The sequence below is a fragment of the Amblyraja radiata genome, chromosome 8 (assembly GCF_010909765.2).
Source record: "Amblyraja radiata isolate CabotCenter1 chromosome 8, sAmbRad1.1.pri, whole genome shotgun sequence".
Taxonomy (NCBI): Eukaryota; Metazoa; Chordata; class Chondrichthyes; order Rajiformes; family Rajidae; genus Amblyraja; species Amblyraja radiata.
In genome coordinates, this window is record NC_045963.1 from 79,199,071 (window position 1) to 79,221,363 (window position 22,293).

Sequence of the window (22,293 nt, forward strand, 5' to 3'; positions counted from 1 at the left end):
ATCAACCTGAAACATGAACTCTGTTTCTGTCACCATAGATGCTGATTTCCCAGTGCTTTTTTATCTTGTGCGCACACACTTGGCCATCAAGTCCGTGCTGGCTGTCACGGTAATCTCATATCCCCTTATCACCTGTACTTCTGCAACTTTCCCTCACCTGCCTATGCATCCCTCGTGATTTTCTTGGCCATTCATTGGTACTAAAGGGTAATTGACAAATGCCAATGAACCTACTAATAATAAATCTTTGGGACGTGGAAGGAAGGCAGAGCTTGCGGAAGTCATTAAGAGAGCATTAACTCTACACAAACGAGGTGATCAACATAAGCTGCAAGATGATTCAATGAAAATCAAAGAAACTGCAGATGCTGGAAATTTGAAACAAAACTGAATATGTTAGGCGGCAGCATCTTTGTCAAGAATTCACATCTGTGAGCCTTTGTCAGAACTGTATCAAAAAGGAAATATTCACTAAAAACAATGTTTCAGCTCATCTATCACAGCTTCTAGCGCAACAGCTGTTGGCCATTGGTGCCTCCTGGTTGGCCAGAGCTTGCTCCTGATTGTCCCATCTCAATGTGGACATCAGCTGCGACTGGTTTAGGCATTGTAACATTTCCATCCAGGTAGCCAAACACATTTCAGCATTTTCTTTCATAGCTCCATGCAAAGTTTCACCATGTGAGCACTCGTGATATTCTGCCCCAGCTCAGAGCCCACATCCTAATTTAGTTCAGTTTATTGTCACGTGTACCGAGGTACAGTGAAAAGCTTTTGTTGCGTGCTAACCAGTCAGCGGAAAGACAATACATGATTACAGTGTATTCACAGTGTACAACACATGATAAGGGAATAACGTTTAGTGCTAGGTAAAGACAGTAAAGTCCGATCAAGGATAGTCCGAAGGACATAGAAACATAGAAAATAGGTGCAGGAGTAGGCCATTCGGCCCTTCGAGCCTGCACCGCCATTCAATATGATCATGGCTGATCATCCAACTCAGTATCCTGTACCTGCCTTCTCTCCATACCCCCTGATTCCTTTAGCCACAAGGACCACATCTAACTCCCTCTTAAATATAGCCAATGAACTGGCCTCAACTACCTTCTGTGGCAGAGAATTCCAGAGATTCGCCACTCTGTGTGAAAAATGATTTTCTCATCTCGGTCCTAAAAGATTTCCCCTTTATCCTTAAACTGTGACCCCATGTTCTGGACTTCCCCAACATCGGGAACAATCTTCCTGCATCTAGCCTGTCCAACCCCTTATCAATGAGGTGTGCTGTGAGAAACCAATGAGAGAGCAGTGCTTTGATGTCCCTCGGACTATCCTTGACCGGACTTTGCTGGCTTTACCTTGCACTGAACGTTATTCCCTTATCATGTTTCTATACACTGTAAATGGATTGATTGTAATCATGTATTGTCTTTCTGCTGACTGATTAGCACACAACAAAAAGCTTTTCACTGTACCTCAGTACATGTGACAATAAACTAAATTGTGAACCGAGGTAGATAGTAGTTCAGAACTGCTCTCTAGTTGAGGTAGGATGATTCAGTTGTCTGATAACAGCTGGGAAGAAATTCACTGAATGTGGTAGTGTGCATCTTTACACTTCTATACCTTTTGCCCGATGGGAGAGGGGAGAAGAGGGAGTGGCCAGGGTGTGACTGGTCTTTGATTTTGATGCTGGCCTTGCCAAGGCAGTGTAAGGTATAAATGGAGTCAATGGAAGGGAGGTTGGTTTGTGTGATGGTCTGGGCTGCGACCACAATTCACTGCAATTTCTTGCGGTCCTGGATGGAGCTGTTCCCAAACCAAGCTGTGATGCATCCCGATAAAATGCTTTCTAAGGTGCATATGTAGACATTGGTGAGAGGTGTAGGGGACATGCCAAACTTCCTAAGCCTTCGAAGGAAGTAGAGGCGTTGGTGTGCTTTCTTGGTCGTTGATTCAATATGGATGGTCCAGGTGAAGTTGTTGGTGATATTGACTCTGAGGAATTTAATGTTTTCAACCATCCCTACTTCGGCACCTTCAATGCAAACTGGGATATGTGAGCCGCTTCACTTCCTGAAGTCAATCACTATCTCCTTTGTCTTGCTGTCATTAAGAGAAAGGTTGTTGTCTCGACATCAGGACACGAGGTTCTCGATCTCCTTCCTGTAATAATAATAATAATAATACATTTTATTTATGGGCGCCTTTCAAGAGTCTCAAGGACACCTTACAAAAATTTAGCAGGTAGAGGAAAAACATGTAAGAGGAATGAAATAAATAGTAGAGACATGACTAGTAAACAAAGTAAAGACAGAATACAATTCAAAACACAATATGAGGCAATTAATGCACAGATGAAAAGGGAGGGGGACGTGGGGCTAAGGATAGGCAGAGGTGAAGAGATGGGTCTTGAGGCGGGACTGGAAGATGGTGAGGGACACGGAATTGCGGATCAGTTGGGGGAGGGAGTTCCAGAGCCTGGGAGCTGCCCTGGAGAAGGCTCTGTCCCCAAAACTGCGGAGGTTGGACTTGTGGATGGAGAGGAGACCGGCTGATGTGGATCTGAGGGACCGTGAGGGTTGGTAGGGGGAGAGGAGGTCAGTGAGATATGGGGGGGCCAGATGGTGGAGGGCTTTGTAGGTGAGGATCAGGATTGTGTAGGTGGATCCGGTGGGAGATGGGAAGCCAGTGAAGTTGTTTGAGGACTGGAGTGATGTGATGCCAGGATTTGGTGTGGGTGATGTGTCGGGCGGCTGCGTTCTGGACCAAGTCGGGCGGCTGCGTTCTGTACTCTGTATCATCATTATTTGATATCCGGCCCACAATGGTGGTGTCGTCTGTGAATTTGAATTAGATTTGTTCATGGTTGCACAGTGGTGGGTGTACAAGGAGTAAAGAAGGGGGCTGAGTACATCGTTGTGGAGCACCAGTGTTGAGGATTATCGTGGAGGATGATTTGTCCCCTATCCTCACTGATTGTGATTGGGGTCTATTGGTCCGGAAGTCGAAGATCCAGTTGAGGAGATGAGCTGTATTCCTAAAAAATAATGAAGGTCAAACAGTGGCTTCAGTAGTGAGCCGGAGTGGAGTATATAAAATGGTAGCTAAGCTATTGAAATATCCTTCGTTGCTATATAAAGAATCGCAGGAAATGTATCTGGCAAATGAATGTAAAGCAACAACAATAAGTGAAACACAAGCAATGTAAAATGTAGCAGAAATCAAACCACAGTTCAAGTTTTAAAATGTTCCGGTCGCGACATATATTGTTAGTGGATGATGAACTTTACTGTTGAAATAACATTCCTGCCGTTCCTTGTTCATTATTGCCAGCCAGCAGTTGTTGACCATGCTTTGAAACCTCTTATAGAACTGTTCATTTCTGTTTTTCAGGAAACAATAAAGAGAAGGAGGAGGCGATGATGCAAGAGTGGTTTGTCTTGGTGAACAAGAAGAATGCCCTGATAAGACGTCAAAACCAACTTTCACTTTTGTAAGTGGAGTGAAAAATTAACAAATGAAATGTATTTTGTCAGAGTGCATAATGATTTAATTGTTTGCCTTCCTCTTTGTGTATTTGGAGTACTGTGTTGAATTGTAGTCACCCTGCTGTAGGAAGGATGTTGTTCAGATGGAAAGAGTGCAGAGAATATTTACGAGGATGTTGCCAGAACTTGAGGGGCTGTGGTTATAGGGAGAGGTTGGGTAGGCTAGGACATTATTCCTTGGAGCGCAGGAGGCTGAGGAGTGATCTTGTAAAATCTTGAAGGGAATAAATCAGGTGAGTCTTTTTTAGAGTAGAGGAATCAAGGACTAGAGGACATAGGTTTAAAGTGAAAGGAGAAAGATTTGAGAGGAATCTGTGTGTTTTCACACGGAGGGTGGTACCCATATGGAAGAACGTTGAGGCAGACACAACAACAACACTTGAATATTTTGGTTAGGTACATGGATAGGAAAGATATTTAGCGGGCTATGGACCAAACAAAGACAAACGCTTATTGTAGACTTCAGGAAGTCCAGGGGCGGCACGCACACCCCCATCCACATTAACGGGACGGAGGTGGAACGTGTTTCTAGCTTCAGGTTCCTGGGAGTCAACATCTCCGATGACCTCTCTTGGACCCACAATACCTCAACTCTGATCAAGAAGGCTCACCAGCGTCTCTTCTTCCTGAGGAGACTGAAGAAGGTCCATCTGTCTCCTCAGATCCTGGTGAACTTCTACCGCTGCACCATCGAGAGCATCCTTACCAACTGCATCACAGTATGGTATGGCAACTGCTCTGTCTCCGACCGGAAGGCATTGCAGAGGGTGGTGAAAATTGCCCAACGCATCACCGGTTCCTCGCTCCCCTCCATTGAGTCTGTCCAAAGCAAGCGTTATCTGCGGAGGGCGCTCAGCATCGCCAAGGACTGCTCTCACCCCAACCATGGACTGTTTACCCTCCTACCATCCGGGAGGCGCTACAGGTCTCTCCGTTGCCGAACCAGCAGGTCCAGGAACAGCTTCTTCCCGGCGGCTGTCACTCTACTCAACAACGTACCTCGGTGACTGCCAATCACCCCCCCCCCCCCCGGACACTTATTATCACTTATTATTATTTATTTAAATCATTTGCTATGTCGCTCTTCCAGGGAGATGCTAAATGCATTTCGTTGTCTCTGTACTGTACACTGACAATGACAATTAAAATTGAATCTGAATCTGAATCTGAATCTGAGATGGGGCAATTTAGCTGGCATGGATGAGATGGGCTGAAGGGCCTGTTTTGGTAAGACGACTTCACAAGTTATAGGAGTTGATTTAGGCCTTTCGGACCACCGAGTCCACTCCGCCGTTCAATGGTGGCTGGTCTCTTCTACCTGATGACTCTGATAACAATTATTTCACAATTCTGAAAGTAAAAAATAACGTTTGAACATAATTCAATAATGTAATGCTTAGAACATTTATACATGTTTTATTCTTGTTACTTACAAGAGAGAGTTAGATACAGCTCTTAGGGCTAATGGAATCAAGGGATATGGGGAGAAAGCAGGAACGGGATACTGATTTTAGATGATCAGCCGTGATGATGTTGAATGGCTCGAAGGGCTGAATCTGCACCTATTTTCTATGTTAATTCAGTTTATAAGTACTTTAAACTTGCCACTAATATTCAGTTCCACAGTTTAGAAAGAGGGAGGAATGGTTGATAGTAACAAGTGGTTGGTGTCTGGTTCTAGATTTGTATCCTTATGAAAATACATGGAGGAAAGATCAACATCACTCACACTTCTTCTCGTGTACTGAGTTAATATTGCAAAATATCTTTCAGTATTGTGGATGAAAATATGAATCGCAGTGCAGGAGATAGGGGGTTATGGTCAAAAGTGTAGAATATTACTGAGGAAGATCATGTGAGAGATAAGACTTCCAGAGGAAAGGCACATAAATGGTGAGGAATATAGGGGCAGGAACAGGAACAAGTAGGCCCAGTATTCAAAGAGCAGAGTCTGTCGGCAGCAGGTGGAGATTGAAGGCTTCCACACCAACCCTTAGCAGCATCCAGACCCATCAACAAGAAATATGAGGTCTTGGACAACTTCAACAGCACCTTCCAGACCATCGGGTCTGCCTGCTTCTGCCATTTCTCCCCTCCTTTTTGCACAACACTTAAAAAGGCCACAACACTTTTAAGTTTCTCCCTGCTTCAGTTTAGTTTAGAGATACAGCGTAGAAACAGGCCCTTCGGCCCGTTGAGTCTACGCCAACCAATGATCACCCATATATTAGTTCTATGTTACACATTATGGATTATTTTACAGAAGCCAATTAACCTACAAACCTGCACGTCTTTGGAATGTGGCAGGAAAACGTAGCACCAGAGAAAACCCACACGGTCACAGAGAGAATGTGCAGACTGTGTACAGACAGGACCCATAATCACGATTGAACCCCAGTCTCTGGCGCTGCAAGGCAGCAACTACGCCACTGTGCCACCCTAAGTCTTAACTTTGCTACCTGATGTATCTTTTATCTCCCCCAAAGCGTCTCCAGCATTGTCCCATTAGTGGGACCCCAACCCCCTTGTTGCAGTTTTATCTATCCAATTGCAGTCAGCAGATCAGAAGGCTTCTCTTCCCACTCAGGAGCTGCTGTTTCCACCAGTGTCCCCAAAGGCTTTAGACCTAAAAGCAGTGAATCAATTTCTCTGCTAATCTGACAGCTAGCTTATCTAATCATTACTTAGTCATAGAGTGATACAGTGTGGAAACAGGCCCTTCGGCCCAACTTTCCCAGTCCTTGCCAACAATGTCCCAGCTACACTACTCCCACCTGCCTGCGCTTGGTCCATATCCCTACAAACCTGTCCTATCCATGGACCTGTCTAACTGTTTCTTAAATGCAGGGGCAGTCCCAGCCTCAACCACCTCCTCTGGCAGCTTGTTCCATACACCCTTTATGTGAAAAAGTTAGTCCTCGGATTCCTATTAAATCTTTTCCCCTTCACCTTGAACCTATGTCCTCTGGTCCTCGATTCCCCTACTCTGGGCAAAAGACTCTGTGCATCTACCCGATCTATTCCTCTCATGATTTTGTCTTTCTCTATAAGATCTCCCCTCATCCTCCTGTGCTCCATGGAATAGAGACCCAGCCTACTCAACCTCTCCCTATAGCTCACACCCTCTAGTCCTGGCAACATCCTCGTAAATCTTTTCTGAACCCTTTCAAGCTTGACAATATCTTTCTTATAACATGGTGCCCAGAACTGAACACAATATTCTAAATGCTGTCTCACCAACGTCTTATACAACTGCAACATGACCTCCCAACTTCTATACTCAATACTCTGACTGATGAAGGCCAAAGTGTCAAAAGCCTTTTTGACCACCTTATCTACCTGCGACTTGACCTTCAAGGAACCATGCACCTGCACTCCTAGATCCCTCTGCTCTACAACACTCCACAACACTCCGCAGAGGCCTACCATTTGCTGTGTCGGTGCTGGGACCGCAGCTATTTACAATATACATCAATGATTTGGATGAAGGGATTCAAAGTAACATTAGCAAATTTGCAGATGACACAAAGCTGGGTGGCAGTGTGAACTGTGAGGAGGATGCTATGAGAATGCAGGGTGACTTAGACAGGTTGGGGGAGTGGGCAGATGGAGTTTAATGCGGATAAATGTGAGGTTATCCATTTTGGTAGCAAAAACAGGAAGGCAGATTACTATCTAAATGGCGTCACGTTGGGAAAAGGGGAAGTACAATGGGATCTGGGGGGTCCTTGTACATCAGTCTATGAAAGTAAGCATGCAGGTACAGCAGGCAGTGAAGAAAGTGAATGGCATGTTGGCCTTTTTAACAAGAATAATCGAATATAGGAACAAAGAGGTCCTTCTGCAGTTGTACAGAGCACTAGTGAGACTACACCTGGAGTATTGTGTGCAGTTTTGGTCCCCTAATTTGAGGAAGGACATTCTTGCTATTGAGGGAGTGCAGCGTAGGTTTACAAGATTAATTCCCGGGATGGCGGGACTGTCATATGCTGAGAGAATGGAGCAGCTGGGCTTGTACACTCTGGAGTTTAGAAGGATGAGAGGAGACCTCATTGAAACATATAAGATTGTTAAGGGCTCTCACTGTCCAGAACAGTGGGGCCACAGTTTAAGAATAAGGAGTAAGCCATTTAGAACGGAGACGAAGAAACACTTTTTCTCACAGAGAGTGGTGAGTCGGTGGAATTCTCTGCCTCAGAGGGCGGTGGAGGTCGGTTCTCTGGATACTTTCAAGAGAAAGCTTGATAGGGCTCTTAAAGATAGCGGAGTCAGGGGATATGGGGAGAAGGCAGGAACGGGGTACTGATTGTGGATGATCAGCCATGATCACATTGAATGGTGGTGCTGGCTCAAAGGGCCGAATGGCCTACTCCTGCACCTATTGTCTATTGTCTAACCCAATTTGCTATTCATTCAGCTATCTCTCCTTGGACCCCGTGCGATCTAACCTTCCAGAGCAGCCTACCATGTGGAACCTTGTCGAATGCCTTACTGAAATCCACGTATACAACATCTACAGCTCTGCCTTCATCGACCTTTTTGGTCACGTCTTCAAAAAAATCACTCGGATTTGTGAGACACGATCTCCCACGTACAAAACAATGCTGACTGTCCCTAATCAGTCCTTGCCCATCCAAATGCCTGTGTAACCTATCCCTCAGAATACTCTCTAGTAACTTTCCAACTGCAGATGTCCAGCTCACCGGCCTATAGTTTCCAGCATTGTCCCTGCAGCCCTTCTTGAAAAAAGGCACAACATTTGCCACCCTCCAGTCTTCCGGCACCTCTTCTGTATTTAAGGACGACTCGTAAATTTCAACCAGGACTCCCGCAATTTCCTCTCTGGTTTCCCACAATTTCCTCGGACATATCTGATCAGGCCCTGGAGATTTGTCTACCTTCAAACACGACAGTACCTTCAGTACTTCTTTGACGGTAACACCGACTGCTCTCAAGACACTTCCATTGACTGCCCTGTCCTCTGTCCTACTGTCCTTCTCCTTGGTAAATACAGAGGAGAAATACCGTATTTCCCGGCAATGAAGACGCACCCCCATTTTGAGTTGTGCAATTTTGAAAAAAGGCTGGCGGGACAGGATCAAGGGTTTGCTTTAGTCCAGGGGTCGGCAACCTTTTTTGCATAGGGGCTTGGACCCATGTTTGTGAGCGGATGGCGAGCCACATCTATTGCCATAGTTAATAAATGGAGGCAATAATGCATACTAACTAAATTAGTAATTAGTAATAATACATACTAATAATACATGAATGAATAATAATACATACTAATAATACATCGTTTCCACGTGTTTTTCAATTAGTTTTCTGCAGTTCCCAGGCGCCTGCGAGCCCCGGGACTGGCTGTAGCGCACAGGTCGCCTGCGAGCCCCGGGTCTAGCTGCAGTTCAGCTGTCCGGTCCCATCGGCCGCTCGCAGCCACCCGAGCTACTGAGTGAGTTGCTGGCATGATCCCCGACCCCCTCCTTCTCAACGCTCCTGCCCTCCACGCAACTTTACCCCTGGCGGCCCAGCCATGCTGACCTGGGCCAGACTCCCCACACGCTGTGGAAGGAACTCCCCCACCCCAGCGGTGCTATCCTTTTACAGCCGCTGTGCTGAGGGATAGCCAAGTCTATCTTTCTTGGCTAACAATCTAACCTTCGGCCTCCAAGACGCAGGTAAATTTTCGGGCCTTATTTTCGGATAAAAAACAGCGTCATTGCCGTGAAATACGGTACTCATTGAGGACTTGCCCATCACCTGTGGCTCCACACAGAGGTGACCACTTTGATTCCTGAGAGTCCCATTCTCTAGTTACCCTTTTCGCCTTTATGTATTTATGAAATCTTTTGGGATTGTCTTAATACTACCCGCCAGAGCTCTCCTGGCCCCTTTTTGTCCTTCTGATCTACTTTTTCGGTTTACTCCTTAGTTCCCGAAACTCCTCCAGGGATGCACTTGGTCCCAGCTGCCTATACCTGTCCCATGCATACTCCTTGTTTTTGACCAATGCCTCAATTTCCCTCGTCAGCCAAGCTTCCTTGTGTTTGCCTGCTTTGCCCTTCACTCTAACGGGGACGTACACATCGTGAGCTTTTGTCAGCACACTTTTAAAAACATCCCACTTGGCCGATGTTCCTTTCCCCTCAAATAACCTGCTCCAGTCAACTTGAGCGAGACCTACTCTCATACCCTCAAAGTTGGCCTTACCCCAGTTGAGCATTTTAACACATGGGCCCTCTCTGTCCCTATCCATAACTCTTAAACCTAATCGAACTGTGGTCACTTCTCCCAAAAGGCTCCCCACAAACACTTCATTAACTTTCCCTTCCTAATTTCCCAATACTAGATCTAGTGTCGCCCTCTCACATGTGGGGGCCTCTACATTCTGCTTGAACTTCTGGACTGGTCTGTTATCTCTAAATTATCACATTGTTATTCAAGCTCCATTTCTAGACGAGTACAGGTTTCTCCAGTGGACTATTGGGAAGATCAGAGTCATTCTTCATAATCAATGATACAACCTCTGGCTAGTGCCTCCGTCCTTCTCTGGCAGCTGTCCCAGGTTCATTTGAGTTGGCCCTTGGCCACGTGTTCAAACCCAACCACGTGTATTACTCTGGATGCCAGTTTTTTACCTCAGTCGGATGGGCAGGAGGGAGCATCAGATGTTCTTAGCTTCGTCGATCTGCCTCAATCCAACAATTTGTTCCCACTCCTCACAGGTCTCAATGTTCTATACTTGTCATCTTGAAATCATCCAAAGCTGCTGCATCTGACCTAACGTGTCAAGTTCTTTTAGACGGGTCCTGACCCGAAACGTCACCTATCCATGTTCTACACAGATGCTGCCTGACCCGCTGAGTTACTCCAGCACTCTGTGAAACGTCACCTATCCATGTTCTCCACAGATGCTGCCTGACCCGCTGAGTTACTCCAGCACTCTGTGAAACGTCACCTATCCATGTTCTCCACAGATGCCTGACCCGCTGGGTTACTCCAGCACTCTGTGAAACGTCACCTATCCATGTTCTCCACAGATGCTGCCTGACCCGCTGAGTTACTCCAGCACTCTGTGAAACGTCACCTATCCATGTTCACCACAGATGCTGCCTGACCCGCTGAGTTACTCCAGCACTCTGTGAAACGTCACCTATCCATGTTCTCCACAGATGCTGCCTGACCCGCTGAGTTACTCCAGCACTCTGTGAAACGTCACCTATCCATGTTCTCCACAGATGCTGCCTGACCCGCTGAGTTACTCCAGCACTCTGTCTTTGGGACAAGATCTGTTCACCTCGTGTCGATGCCCCCTGCCCTCTATTAATGCTGTTGTAAGCTTCCAATTTATTTTGGAAGTATTTTTCACATTTGCATCCTTGTTTTCAAATCCCATATTGGCTTCACCTACTCCCTATCTCTGTAATCCCCTCTAGCCGACAGCCCTTCAGTTGTGGTCTGTGCTGCTTGCCAAGTTTTTATCACTCAGCATTGACAGCCGCGCTGCCATCTAACCTGTGAGTTTGGATTTCTCTCCCTGTATCTCTTCACTTGCCCACCTGTCTTCTCTAAGGCTCTCCTCAAAGCCTGGTCCTTCAACCAATCTTTTGTTCACTGTGCTTGTATATCTTGGTGTCACTCAGTGCAAACTGTGTTCAATAAACGGCTCATTCTCTACACTGAAGCATTTTAATCTGTTTTAAGTGTGTTATTATTTTTGTACAACAGGGAAAAGTTGCTGAAGAAAGTTTCAGAATTCCCTGCTGACAGATAGACTGGTGACAGAATTACCATGCTGCACAGATTCGGCCCTCACCCCCACCACGACCCTCACCCCAACCACGACCCTCACCCCCCACCACGACCTTTACCCCCACCACGACCCTCACCCCCACCACGACCTTTACCCCCACCACAACCCTTACCCCCACCACGACCCTTACCCCACCACGACCCTTACCCCCACCATGACCTTTACCCCACCACGACCTTTACCCCCACCACGCCTGTGGGAGGCATCGAGTAACTATCTCAGTCCTTCCCTCCAGTAATGCTCCCTGTCCCACTGAGTTACTCCAGCTTTTTATGTCTATCCCAATCCATCCCTCCTTCCAGCGTCAATGTGCAGCGGTCTGGTGCGGCTTCAGGTTGTCATCTGATGCTGCTCCCATGTTGTGAGAGTTCCTGCCTCCACCAACTGGCTCCAGGCCTCTGCCATGTCTGGGTGCAACCTGCCTTAGAAAGTGCCGTGCATCTTGTAATCACAATGTGCTGCCATGCTGTGAGAACGGAGAGGTTGAGAAGGAGTTTCTTCCCGGAGACCATTAGGACTGTAAACTCCTATCTCACCAGGGACTAACTTTTACTGTACCACTCTACTGCTTTTTTTTAAATTGTTGTTTTTTTCCCTTTTTCCTTCCGCCCACAATATTTAATATGTAAAAGAATATGTGATTCTGTTCCATTCTGTTTGTAGTTTGTTTGGTTGTTTGTTTGTTTGTCTTTTTGCACAAAGTCCACGAGCATTGCCACTTTTCATTTCACTGCACATCTCGTATGTGTATGTGACAAATAAACTTGACTTGACTTGAGTTGACTTGACTTCTGCCACTGCTATTGTGGGTTTGTAGGGTTGTCTCCTCTGTGAGAGTGCAATTATAGGTCAAATTATGTCCTGGAGTTATAGTGCTAGACTGATCCAGCGTGGACAAGCCCTTCGGCCCCGCTTGCCCAACACCGACCAACAGACATGCTGCCACCTTGTGAGAAAATATGGAAAGAAAGTGAATGCCTTGCTGTTCCTCACCACTTTACAATGGGCCGATCTTTCTCAATGACTTGACTAAGTGTGGTACCGTTAGCTACTGCACTCAATATGTTTGCACCATCATCAAAGATTTGTATTTTGTTCATGAATGGAGAATGATTTCTTCACACCACAATGCTCCTGAAACAAAATTAAGAGGTTTGTTAACTGAAATTCCTTTCACCTTGCATCTTTATTCCTGAACTCCAGACAAAATCAGATGCATATCTTTCTACATTCAAATTATGTTAAAGTCAAGATATACTTCATACTCCTGGTTCAACTTCTTTTTCCCCAGGACCGTTGAGTAATGCATTTCTCTGCAATCTTTCATTAATCATACAATCTTCAGTATCCTACAAAGCAAGCCGTGGCATATTGTAATCCCTCTACCTGACTGTCTTGAGTATCTCTATTTTAGTTCCCTTCGCTTCAAAATGGTGTTCCTCGCAACCATATCCCACTCTGTTTCTCTCAACCTTATTCCATTGTGTTTCTGTCAACCATATTTCACAACTGTGTCTTATTACATCATCAAGAAAAATGTTCAATCTCATCATGCCCTCTTTCCGAATCCTTGAACAGAATCTATACCAATACAAATGATCTCATATTGTACATCGTTTCACATTCTATATTTAAATTCACCATAATTAGAACACTATTAATGAAGGTTTGTGTATCAGTCATTTGGAGTAGATTAAAGGTTTGAGACAAGACAATGGTCAGTCTTGGTAATCAATAAATCTTAAAGATTGCTTTAAGTGCGTAATGATTTGTTAATTGTCCTATTGATGAACTTTTTTGTCTTGCCTAGGGAAAAAGAGCATGATCTTGAGCGACGCTTTGAGCTGCTGAACAGAGAACTCCGAGCCATGCTCGCAATCGAAGGTAAGTGATGCCTGCTTGTTTATCACTTTCCATGGGTCGGAACACTTCACCATCACCTGGGTCTTTTGTACAAGCTCCTTATTTATATACAGTCCAGACCTAGAGGGTGTTAATCAACCCAAACATTGTATCTGATTTTATTAGAAAATTTAAGTCTTCTATATTAAAACCATTAAAAAATATAACTGAAAATCGTAAAACTTAATGTGAATGATTGTGTTTTTATATGTTCGTATCGACAACATTCATTATAGATACTTTAATTTAACAAACACTTGAGATTATCAATAACTTGAGGGTGAAAAATGCATTTGCAAATGTTGGAGATTTCCTTGCCGCAACCAATCAGCATGTGGTAGTAACTGTGACATTGCAAAATAAAACAATTGCAATCAATGCAGATTGATTTTGTGGTTACATATTGACCTTGTTAGCTTTTGATGCCACAACGTTATGTCTTTCTTCACCTGATAAGATACCTGAGCCATTACAAATCAATTCTAATTTATTTCATGGATTCTGCCACTGGCATATATTTAGACTGGAATTAAACTGTGGTTTTGGTCATTTAGGTTTCATTGTTCACAATGCTAACTAATTCAGGTTAATTCATGTAGAACAGTTTTGTCAATCCCAATGGAAATATTTTTTTAAACTTGCTTTTGGGGGCATGAAACATAAATTGCTTTTTCCCAAAAACACTTAAACTAAAACTGGTTTAAGTGTAGTGTATTTTGCCGATCAATAAATAATGTGTACCTTCTGTTGGTCAGTGTCCTACATGAAGTGTTTATGTTTGAGAATGCACAAATAACAAGGCCGTGACAGGGATTTCCATATCAGCCGACACAAAACAGGAGATGTGGAGTCACTATGGATGGAACTAAGGAATTGTAAGGGTAAAAAGACCCTAATGGGACTAATCTACAGGCCCCCAAACAGTAGCCTGGACATAGGGCGCAAGTTGAATCAGGAGTTAAAATTGGCATGTAGCAAAAGCAATGCTGTGGTTGTTATGGGAGATTTCAACATGCAGGTAGACTGGGAAAATCAGGTTGGTACTGGACCCCAAGAAAAGGACTTTGTAGAGTGCCTTTGTGATGGATTCTTAGAACAGCTTGTATTGGAGCCTACCAGGGAGACGGTAATTCTGGATTTAGTGTTATGTAATGAACCGGATTTGATAAAGGACCTCAAGGTTAATGAGCCATTAGGAGGCAGTGACCATAACATGGTCAGGTTTAATCTACAATTGGAGAGGGAGAAGAGTAGATCGGAGGTCTCACTGTTACAGTTGAATAAAGGGGACTATGGGGCCATGAGGGAGGAGCTCGCCAAAGTTGACTGGAAAGATACACTAGCAGGGATGACTGGAACAACAATGGCAGGTGTTTCTAGGAATAATACAGAAGATGCAGGATCAGTTCATTTCTAGGAGGAAGAAAGATTCCAAGGGGAGAAAGGGGCGACCATGGATGAAAAGGAACGTCAGGGACAGTATAAAAATTAAAGCGAAGAAGTACAACATAGTGAAGATGAGCGGGAAGCAAGAGGATTGGGTAATGTTTAAAGCACAACAGAAGATAACCAAAAATACAATACGGGGAGAAAATATGAGGTACGAAGGTAAGCCAGCCAAGAATATAAAGCAGGATAGTAAAAGCTTCTTTAGGTATGTGAAGAGGAAAACATTTAAGACCAAAGTTGGACCCTTGAAGACCAAAAAAGGTGAATTTATTATGGGGAACAAGGAAATGGCAGATGAGTTGAACAGGTACTTTGGATCTGTCTTCACTAAGGAGGACACAAACAATCTTCCTGATATAGTAGTGACCAGAGGATCTGGGGTGACGGAGGAACTGAAGGAAATCCACATTAGGCAGGAAATGGTGTTGGATAGACTGATGGGACTGAAGGCTGATAAATCCGCAGGGCCTGATGGTCCGCATCCCAGGGTACTTAAGAAAGTGGCTCTAGAAATCGTGGATGCATTGGTGATAATTTTCCAATGTTCTATTGATTCAAGATCAGTTCCTGTGGATTGGAGGGAAGATAAATGTTATCCCAATTTTTAAGAAAGGCGGGAGAGAGAGAACATGAGAGAGCGATGAGATAGCCGCCGCACATTTGGATAGCAGTAACAGGATTGGTCCGAGTCAGCATGGATTTACAAAGGGGAAATCATGCTTGACTAATCTTCTGGAATTTTTTGAAGATGTAACTAGGAAAATGGACAAGAGAGAGCCAGTAGATGTAAGTGTACACTTAAAGGACTTTCAGAAAGCATTTGATAAGGTCCCACATAGGAGATTAGTGGGCAAAATAAGGGCACATGGTATTGGGGGTAGAGTGCTGACATGGATAGAGAAGTGGTTGGCAGACAGGAAACAAAGAGTAGGGATTAACGGGTCCCTTTCAGAATGGCAGGCAGTGACTAGTGGGGTACCACAAGGCTCGGTGCTGGGACTGCAGCTATTTACAATATACATCAATTATGTGGATGAAGGGATTCGAAGTAACATTAGCAAATTTGCAGATGACACAAAGCTGGGTGGCAGTGTGAATGCTATGAGAATGCAGGGTGACTTGGACAGGTTGGGGGAGTGGGCATATGCATGGCAGATGAAGTTTAATGCGGATAAATGTGAGGTTATCCACTTTGATAACAAAAACAGGAAGGCAGATTACTATCTAAATGGCATCAAGTTGGGAAAAGGGGAAGTACAACGGGATCTGGGGATCCTTGTACATCAGTCTATGAAAGTAAGCATGCAGGTACAGCAGGCAGTGAAGAAAGCGAATGGCATGTTGGCCTTTATAACAAGAGGAATCGAATATAGGAGCAAAGAGGTCCTTCTGCAGTTGTACAGACCCCTAGCGAGACCACACCCAGAGTATTGTGTAGTTTTGGTCACCTAATTTGAGGAAGGACATTCTTGCTATTGAGGGAGTGCACCATAGGTTTACAAGGTTAATTCCTGGGATGGCGGGACTGTCGTATGCTGAGAATGGAGCAGCTGGGCTTGTACACTCTGGAGTTTAGGATGAGAGAGAATCTCATTGAAACATATAAGATTGTTAAGGGTTTGGACACGCTAGAGGCAGGAAACGTATTCCCGATGTTGGGGGAGTCCAGAACCAGGAGCCACAGTTCAAGAATAAGGAGTAAGCCATTTAGAACGGAGACGAGGAAACACTTTTTCTCACAGAGAGTGGTGAGTCTGTAGAATTCTCTGCCCCAGAGGGCGGTGGAGGCAGGTTCTCTGGATGTTTTCAAGAGAGAGCTAAATAGGGCTCTTAAAAATAGCGGAATCAGGGGATATGGGGAGAAGGCAGCCAGTGATCGAAGCTCCTGCGTCAGGGTGATTCAAACTCCCGCGTCGGGGTGATCGAAGTTCCCGTGTCGGGGTGATCGAAGTTCCCGCGTCGGGGTGATCGAAGTTCCCACGTCGGGGTGATCGAAGTTCCCGTGTCGGGGTGATCGAAGTTCCCACGTCGGGGTGATCGAAGTTCCCGTGTCGGGGTGATCGAAGTTCCCGTGTCGGGGTGATCGAAGTTCCCACGTCGGGGTGATCGAAGTTCCCACGTCGGGGTGATCGAAGTTCCCACGTCGGGGTGATCGAAGTTCCCACGTCGGGGTGATCGAAGTTCCCGTGTCGGGGTGATCGAAGTTCCCGTGTCGGGGTGATCGAAGTTCCCACGTCGGGGTGATCGAAGTTCCCATGTCGGGGTGATCGAAGTTCCCACGTCGGGGTGATCGAAGTTCCCGTGTCGGGGTGATTCCAGCTCCCACGTCGGGGTGATCGAAGTTCCCACGTCGGGGTGATCGAAGTTCCCGTGTCGGGGTGATTCAAGTTCCCATGTCGGGGTGATCGAAGTTCCCGTGTCGGGGTGATCGAAGTTCCCGTGTCGGGGTGATCGAAGTTCCCGTGTCGGGGTGATCGAAGTTCCCACGTCGGGGTGATCGAAGTTCCCATGTCAGGGTGATCGAAGTTCCCACGTCGGGGTGATCGAAGTTCCCGTGTCGGGGTGATTCCAGCTCCCACGTCGGGGTGATCGAAGTTCCCACGTCGGGGTGATCGAAGTTCCCGTGTCGGGGTGATCGAAGTTCCCGTGTCGGGGTGATCGAAGTTCCCACGTCGGGGTGATCGAAGTTCCCGCTTCGGGGTGATTCAAGTTCCTGCGTCGGGGTGATTCAAGCTCCTGCGTCGGGGTGATCGAAGCTCCAGCGGCTTCGAATTCCCGAAGTCGGTCTCTGACCAAAGACCGCAAGGTCCGTGATGTTAAGTCCACAAGCACCCACGGCTGGAACTCTGAGGTCAATCCCTGGCAAAGGGATCATGGGCTCCGTGATAGTACGTCCCATAGGCTCCCCACATTTGAGCTCTCAAAAATCAGTCTCCAGCAAAGGCCACCAACTCCCCGATGTTAGGTCGCAGTGCAGAAGGAGATACAGTGGGGAAAAAAATCTCATCTCCATTGAACTAAGAGATTAGAAAAAGTTTCCCACAACCCCCTCTCCCGCTATATTAAATCACAAAGAAGGAAAGAACAGACAGACTGTTGGCGAGGCAGCCATTGCTGGCGCCACCCGGTGTTCAAGCAAAGGAAGCCCACCTAAGAAAATCAACTTCACCAGAGTTAGTTTGTGGAATGAGGCCAGGCAAATGGAAGAGGTGGCAGTGGAAAACATCTTGGAGACAGGGATCTCACTCTGTTAGATTCAGCACAGTTAGGGAAAAGGAAATAAATGGACCCGGACTAACAAAAAACAAATGATCAGCAGGTCAAACAACATCTATGAGGAGGGAAACTGAGTTAACATTTTAGATGAGTGTCCTTTCATCATAACTACATGTCTCATCCCACGGATGCTGCCTGACCTGCTACTTCTTCTCTTCTTGTGTTTGAGGCAGCAGAGGTTATGTAATGGCCTCCAGGCGCTGTGGCCAGTTCAATGTGCTGTTGTCGAGTGCCATGAGGTCTACCCCTCCACCAGGGGGGCGGAGGACAGCGCAGTCGAAAATGACGTGCTGCTGCGCTGTTTGCTGGTCCACCACACATGCAGGCTGCTGATGAACGCAGCCCCCAGCGATGCATGTTGGCGTTGAACCGGCCGACCCCTGTACGGAGCCGGTTCAGGGCGACCCACTCTTTGTGGGGCAGGTCTGAGCCGGGTGGGGCTGTGGTGTTCGGTGCAACAGTGAATTGAGGAGGTCGCGAAGTCTGTTCCCAGCTAGTTCTCAATGCTCCTAGTGTGTTGAAACTGGAGCCACAGAGTGTCGCTGCGTGACGGGAGAAGGGGCGACGAGATGACAGGTGTTGAGGTCCCAGTTGCTGTGAGTTCTGGGCGAAATGGTGTAAAGGATGTTTGGCGTCCGATGGGGCCTTGCACACCAGCCTGTGGGTGAAGTCCAGAACTAGGGGCCACAGTTTAAGAATAAGGAGTAAGCCATTTAGAACGGAGACGAGGAAACACTTTTTCTCCCTCAGAGGGCGGTGGAGGCCGGTTCTCTGGATACTTTCAAGAGAGAGCTTGATAGGGCTCTTAAAGATAGCGAAGTCTGGGGATATGGGGAGAAGGCAGGAACGGGATACTGATTCGGGATGATAAGCCATGATTACATTGAATGGCCTACTCCTGCACCTATAGTCTATTGTCTAAGTACTCTGCGAAGCTTGGCGGGTGCGATACCTGCGAGCAACGGCAGAGGATCCGTCTGAGTAGGGCGTAGGCAGCCGGTGATGATCCGCATGGTGTCGTTGAGGATGGAGTCTAGCTTGCTAGTATGAGCGCTGCGGCACCATGCTGGGGCGGCGTACTCAGCGGCGCTGTACACGAGTGCAAGAGACTGGTTCAGAGCATAGATGTCCTGGCGCCCCATGAAGATCCAGCCAAGCAGCAGGAGGTTGTTCCGCGCCGAGACTTTAGCACGGAGAGCTTCATGGTGTTGCTTGTAGGTCAGCTGCCGATCTAGTTTCACCCCGAGGTATGTAGGAAATGTGTTATAGGGTAGGGGTGACCCATTGAGGGTGACGGTTAGCTGGCATTGAGCTTCCTTGTTGTTCAGGTGAAAGGCCGTTGTGGTGGTTTTTGCCACACTCAGTTTTAGTCTCTAGGTTTTAAGGTAGCCCGCGACAAGTTCCATATCCGCCGAGAGCACATCCTCCACATTTGACCAACTCCTGTCCGAATGCAGTAGGGCCAGGTCATCTCCGTATACATACTGGCGCAAGGTCGTGCGTGGCAGATCGCTGATATAGAGATTGAAGAGATAGAGAAAGGCTCTGCATTAAAAAAAAATACCCGAATGGATTCCTGAGCCCTATCCCAGGCTGTGGACCAAGAGCAGAGCAAGGAAGTGAAGTAACCTTCTCTGTATTTGCCCAGCATGGACTCAGTGGACCGAATGGCCTCCTTTTGTGATGTGAATCTCTGATGGTAAGCTTCTGAATGCTGTTGTTAATTTGCTCAGCAATTAATGGTATGACATTAGTACAGAGTTAGAAACCGCTGAAGAAGTGAATGTAATTTGAATCACTGCTCCCTCCCCTGTGGTATAGTTTGTAACAGGAACAAATACGCGCATTAAACTTCACTATTGCTACAAATTTGCATTTGTTGTGAATTTTCAATGGATGCAGCTCAAAGCACCCAGAATAAACAATTAGTTGTTATTGGCTGTAATCAGAGATAAGAGTAAAAACTCCCACAACACTTCTTGTATTTCTGGATTCAGAGATTAACATCAGGGTACCACAAACAGTAGGATCCAAATCTCTGTCTGGATTCAGCCTGGAAAACCCGATGGTGCATGCACTGGGTACATAATTTATTAGCTCCTCAGGGATAACAGTTCACATCATCCTGCCTCAAGCTGTATAAACAATATTATACACACATTCTATAGTATGTATTTAGGCAATTGCTGATCTGAATAATTCAGCTTGCTAAACTTTTTAGTTTATCCAAAGGCTATTTTTTTTTAAATTTAATTAAATTAATAAATAGTCACCTACATTTTCTGTTTTTTATATTCTTCAGCATTAAATAAATCCGTGGTGCTCTGCTCCATTTGAGAGTCTTACGAGTAAATCATTTTGGTTAAATGCTCAGAAGCAAAGAGATAAATAATGTTCATAGTAGCACATATGTAATTATCAGTCTTCCTTATTTCAGTCCCAAGGGCTTCCTAGTTCTTTAGATAGTGCTGTAACCACAGATGACAGGGCAGTGAAAAAGAGTTGTGCATTCACTGGTCCCATTCATATCAGTGTTTACCAGACTGTTCTGCTGATTTCTTGCTCTGTTGATGACAGAGTTGAGTAGACAGTTCAGTAGCCTGTGCAGAACCCATTGCTAGCATATGAAGAGTGTTTATCAACCTGCTCTTGACCTTTCGATGTTAGTTGTATCTGAGCACTTTCCTGTACATTTGCTGACCATTGTATTAGTTATGTGCAGACAGTTTCTCTTTGGCTACTTCATGAAGCAGTTATGTGGCAATTACTGAAAACGTCAGTGCTCTGCTGCAGCAGTTGGGGAACTGTTGGAAACTTGGTCAGCTCTTGCTGAAATGTACATTGCTGTTCAGCTTGTGTATTTGACAGGGTCACTCAGCCTATGCAACAAAGCAAGCTGTTATCACAACACGGTTAAATGTGATATCCAATCTGTTCAATTCAGTTTAGTTTATTGTCACGTGTATGAAGGTACAGTGAAAAGCTTTTGTTGCGTGCTAACCAGTCAGCGGAAAGACAATACATGATAACAATTGAGCCATTTCAGCACCGCCATTCAATGTGATACAGATACATGATAAGGGAATAACGTTTAGTGCAAAGTAAAGACAGCAAAGTCCGATCAAAGATAGTCCGAGGGTCACCAATGAGGTAGATAATAGTTCAGGACTGCGCTCGAATTGTGGTAGGATAATTCAGGTGCCTGATAACAACTGGGAAGAAACTGTCCCTGAATCTGGTGGTGTGAATTTTCACGCTTCTGTACCTTTTGCCCGATGGGGCAGGAGAGAAGATGCCAGGGTGAGGCTTGTCCTTGATTATGCTGCAGGCCTTGCCGAGACAATGTGAGGTGTAGATGGAGTCAATGGAAGGGAGGTTGGTTTGTGTGATGGTCTGGGCTGCATCCACAATTCGCTGCGATTTCTTGCGGTCGTGGATGGAGCTGTTCCCAAACCAAGCTGTAATGCATCCTGATAAAATGCTTTCTACGGCGTGCTAGGGGTTGCTGCGGTAGGCCTTCAGGTGCCGGGAGTCAAAGTACAGACAGATCTGAGAGGAGTTTAAGGAAATCTCAGTTCAAGTAAGAAATGTTGGTGTGGGAGTAGAGATTTAAAGCGATTGTAATATCTGATCACTTGTATATCACTTGTATAAAGTTGCCTCCAGTGGCACTGCTGCATCGAGTTCCATCCTCCTACAGTCTTAAGCTTGGCATTTCCAAATGACAAACGTGCTGGTACTGTTAACATCCAAGTCCCACTTTTTGTAACAACAGAATATTTAAATGAATTTAACTAATATTCAATACTTTAAAGATTGAAGCAGTTTGCAAAGACATCTGTTTCCCGTCTGTCTTTGTTTCTCATCTAGGAGGTTAGCCCAATGGTGAAGTTTCTGAAAAATATTCTTGTAAGAATATTAAACTGATATTTTTCACCCATACATTATGTTTAAATGGTATTTCACTCAAATAAAAACATCAAAGTATCTGTAATGCTCCACCGACATATGAGTTCTCTCTGCTTATCCATCAGCAATTAATGATTTGTAGCTGTCTTTCCCCCTTGCAATGTTGGAGGAGATGTAAACCATGATGTGGTGATTGCAAGAATTGGAAGTCTCACATCTCTGTAATTAAACTGCCTTATGTTAAACTTAGGGAATGTGTGTAATGGAGTCTATAAAAATCCCTGTACATGGCCTGGTCGGCATTGTAATTGTAGATCAGTTCTTGCTGGCAGCAATCATTTATTGCCAATTTAGTATCCAGTCAGGATTTTAAAACATCTGGATTGAAATAAAAAT

At 45.5% G+C, this 22,293-nt stretch overlaps 1 protein-coding gene across 4 annotated transcripts in view; it reads left to right on the forward strand.

Moving 5' to 3' along the window:
* ehbp1 (EH domain binding protein 1) overlaps positions 1 to 22,293 on the forward strand; it is a 351,647-nt gene that overhangs the window by 311,734 nt on the left and 17,620 nt on the right. For all 4 annotated transcript variants that reach the window (XM_033026308.1, XM_033026305.1, XM_033026307.1 and 1 more), the window contains 2 exons: positions 3,394 to 3,493; positions 13,172 to 13,245. In XM_033026308.1, coding sequence (XP_032882199.1) covers positions 3,394 to 3,493; positions 13,172 to 13,245 — 174 coding nt within the window. The remainder of the gene's footprint in view (positions 1 to 3,393; positions 3,494 to 13,171; positions 13,246 to 22,293) is intronic.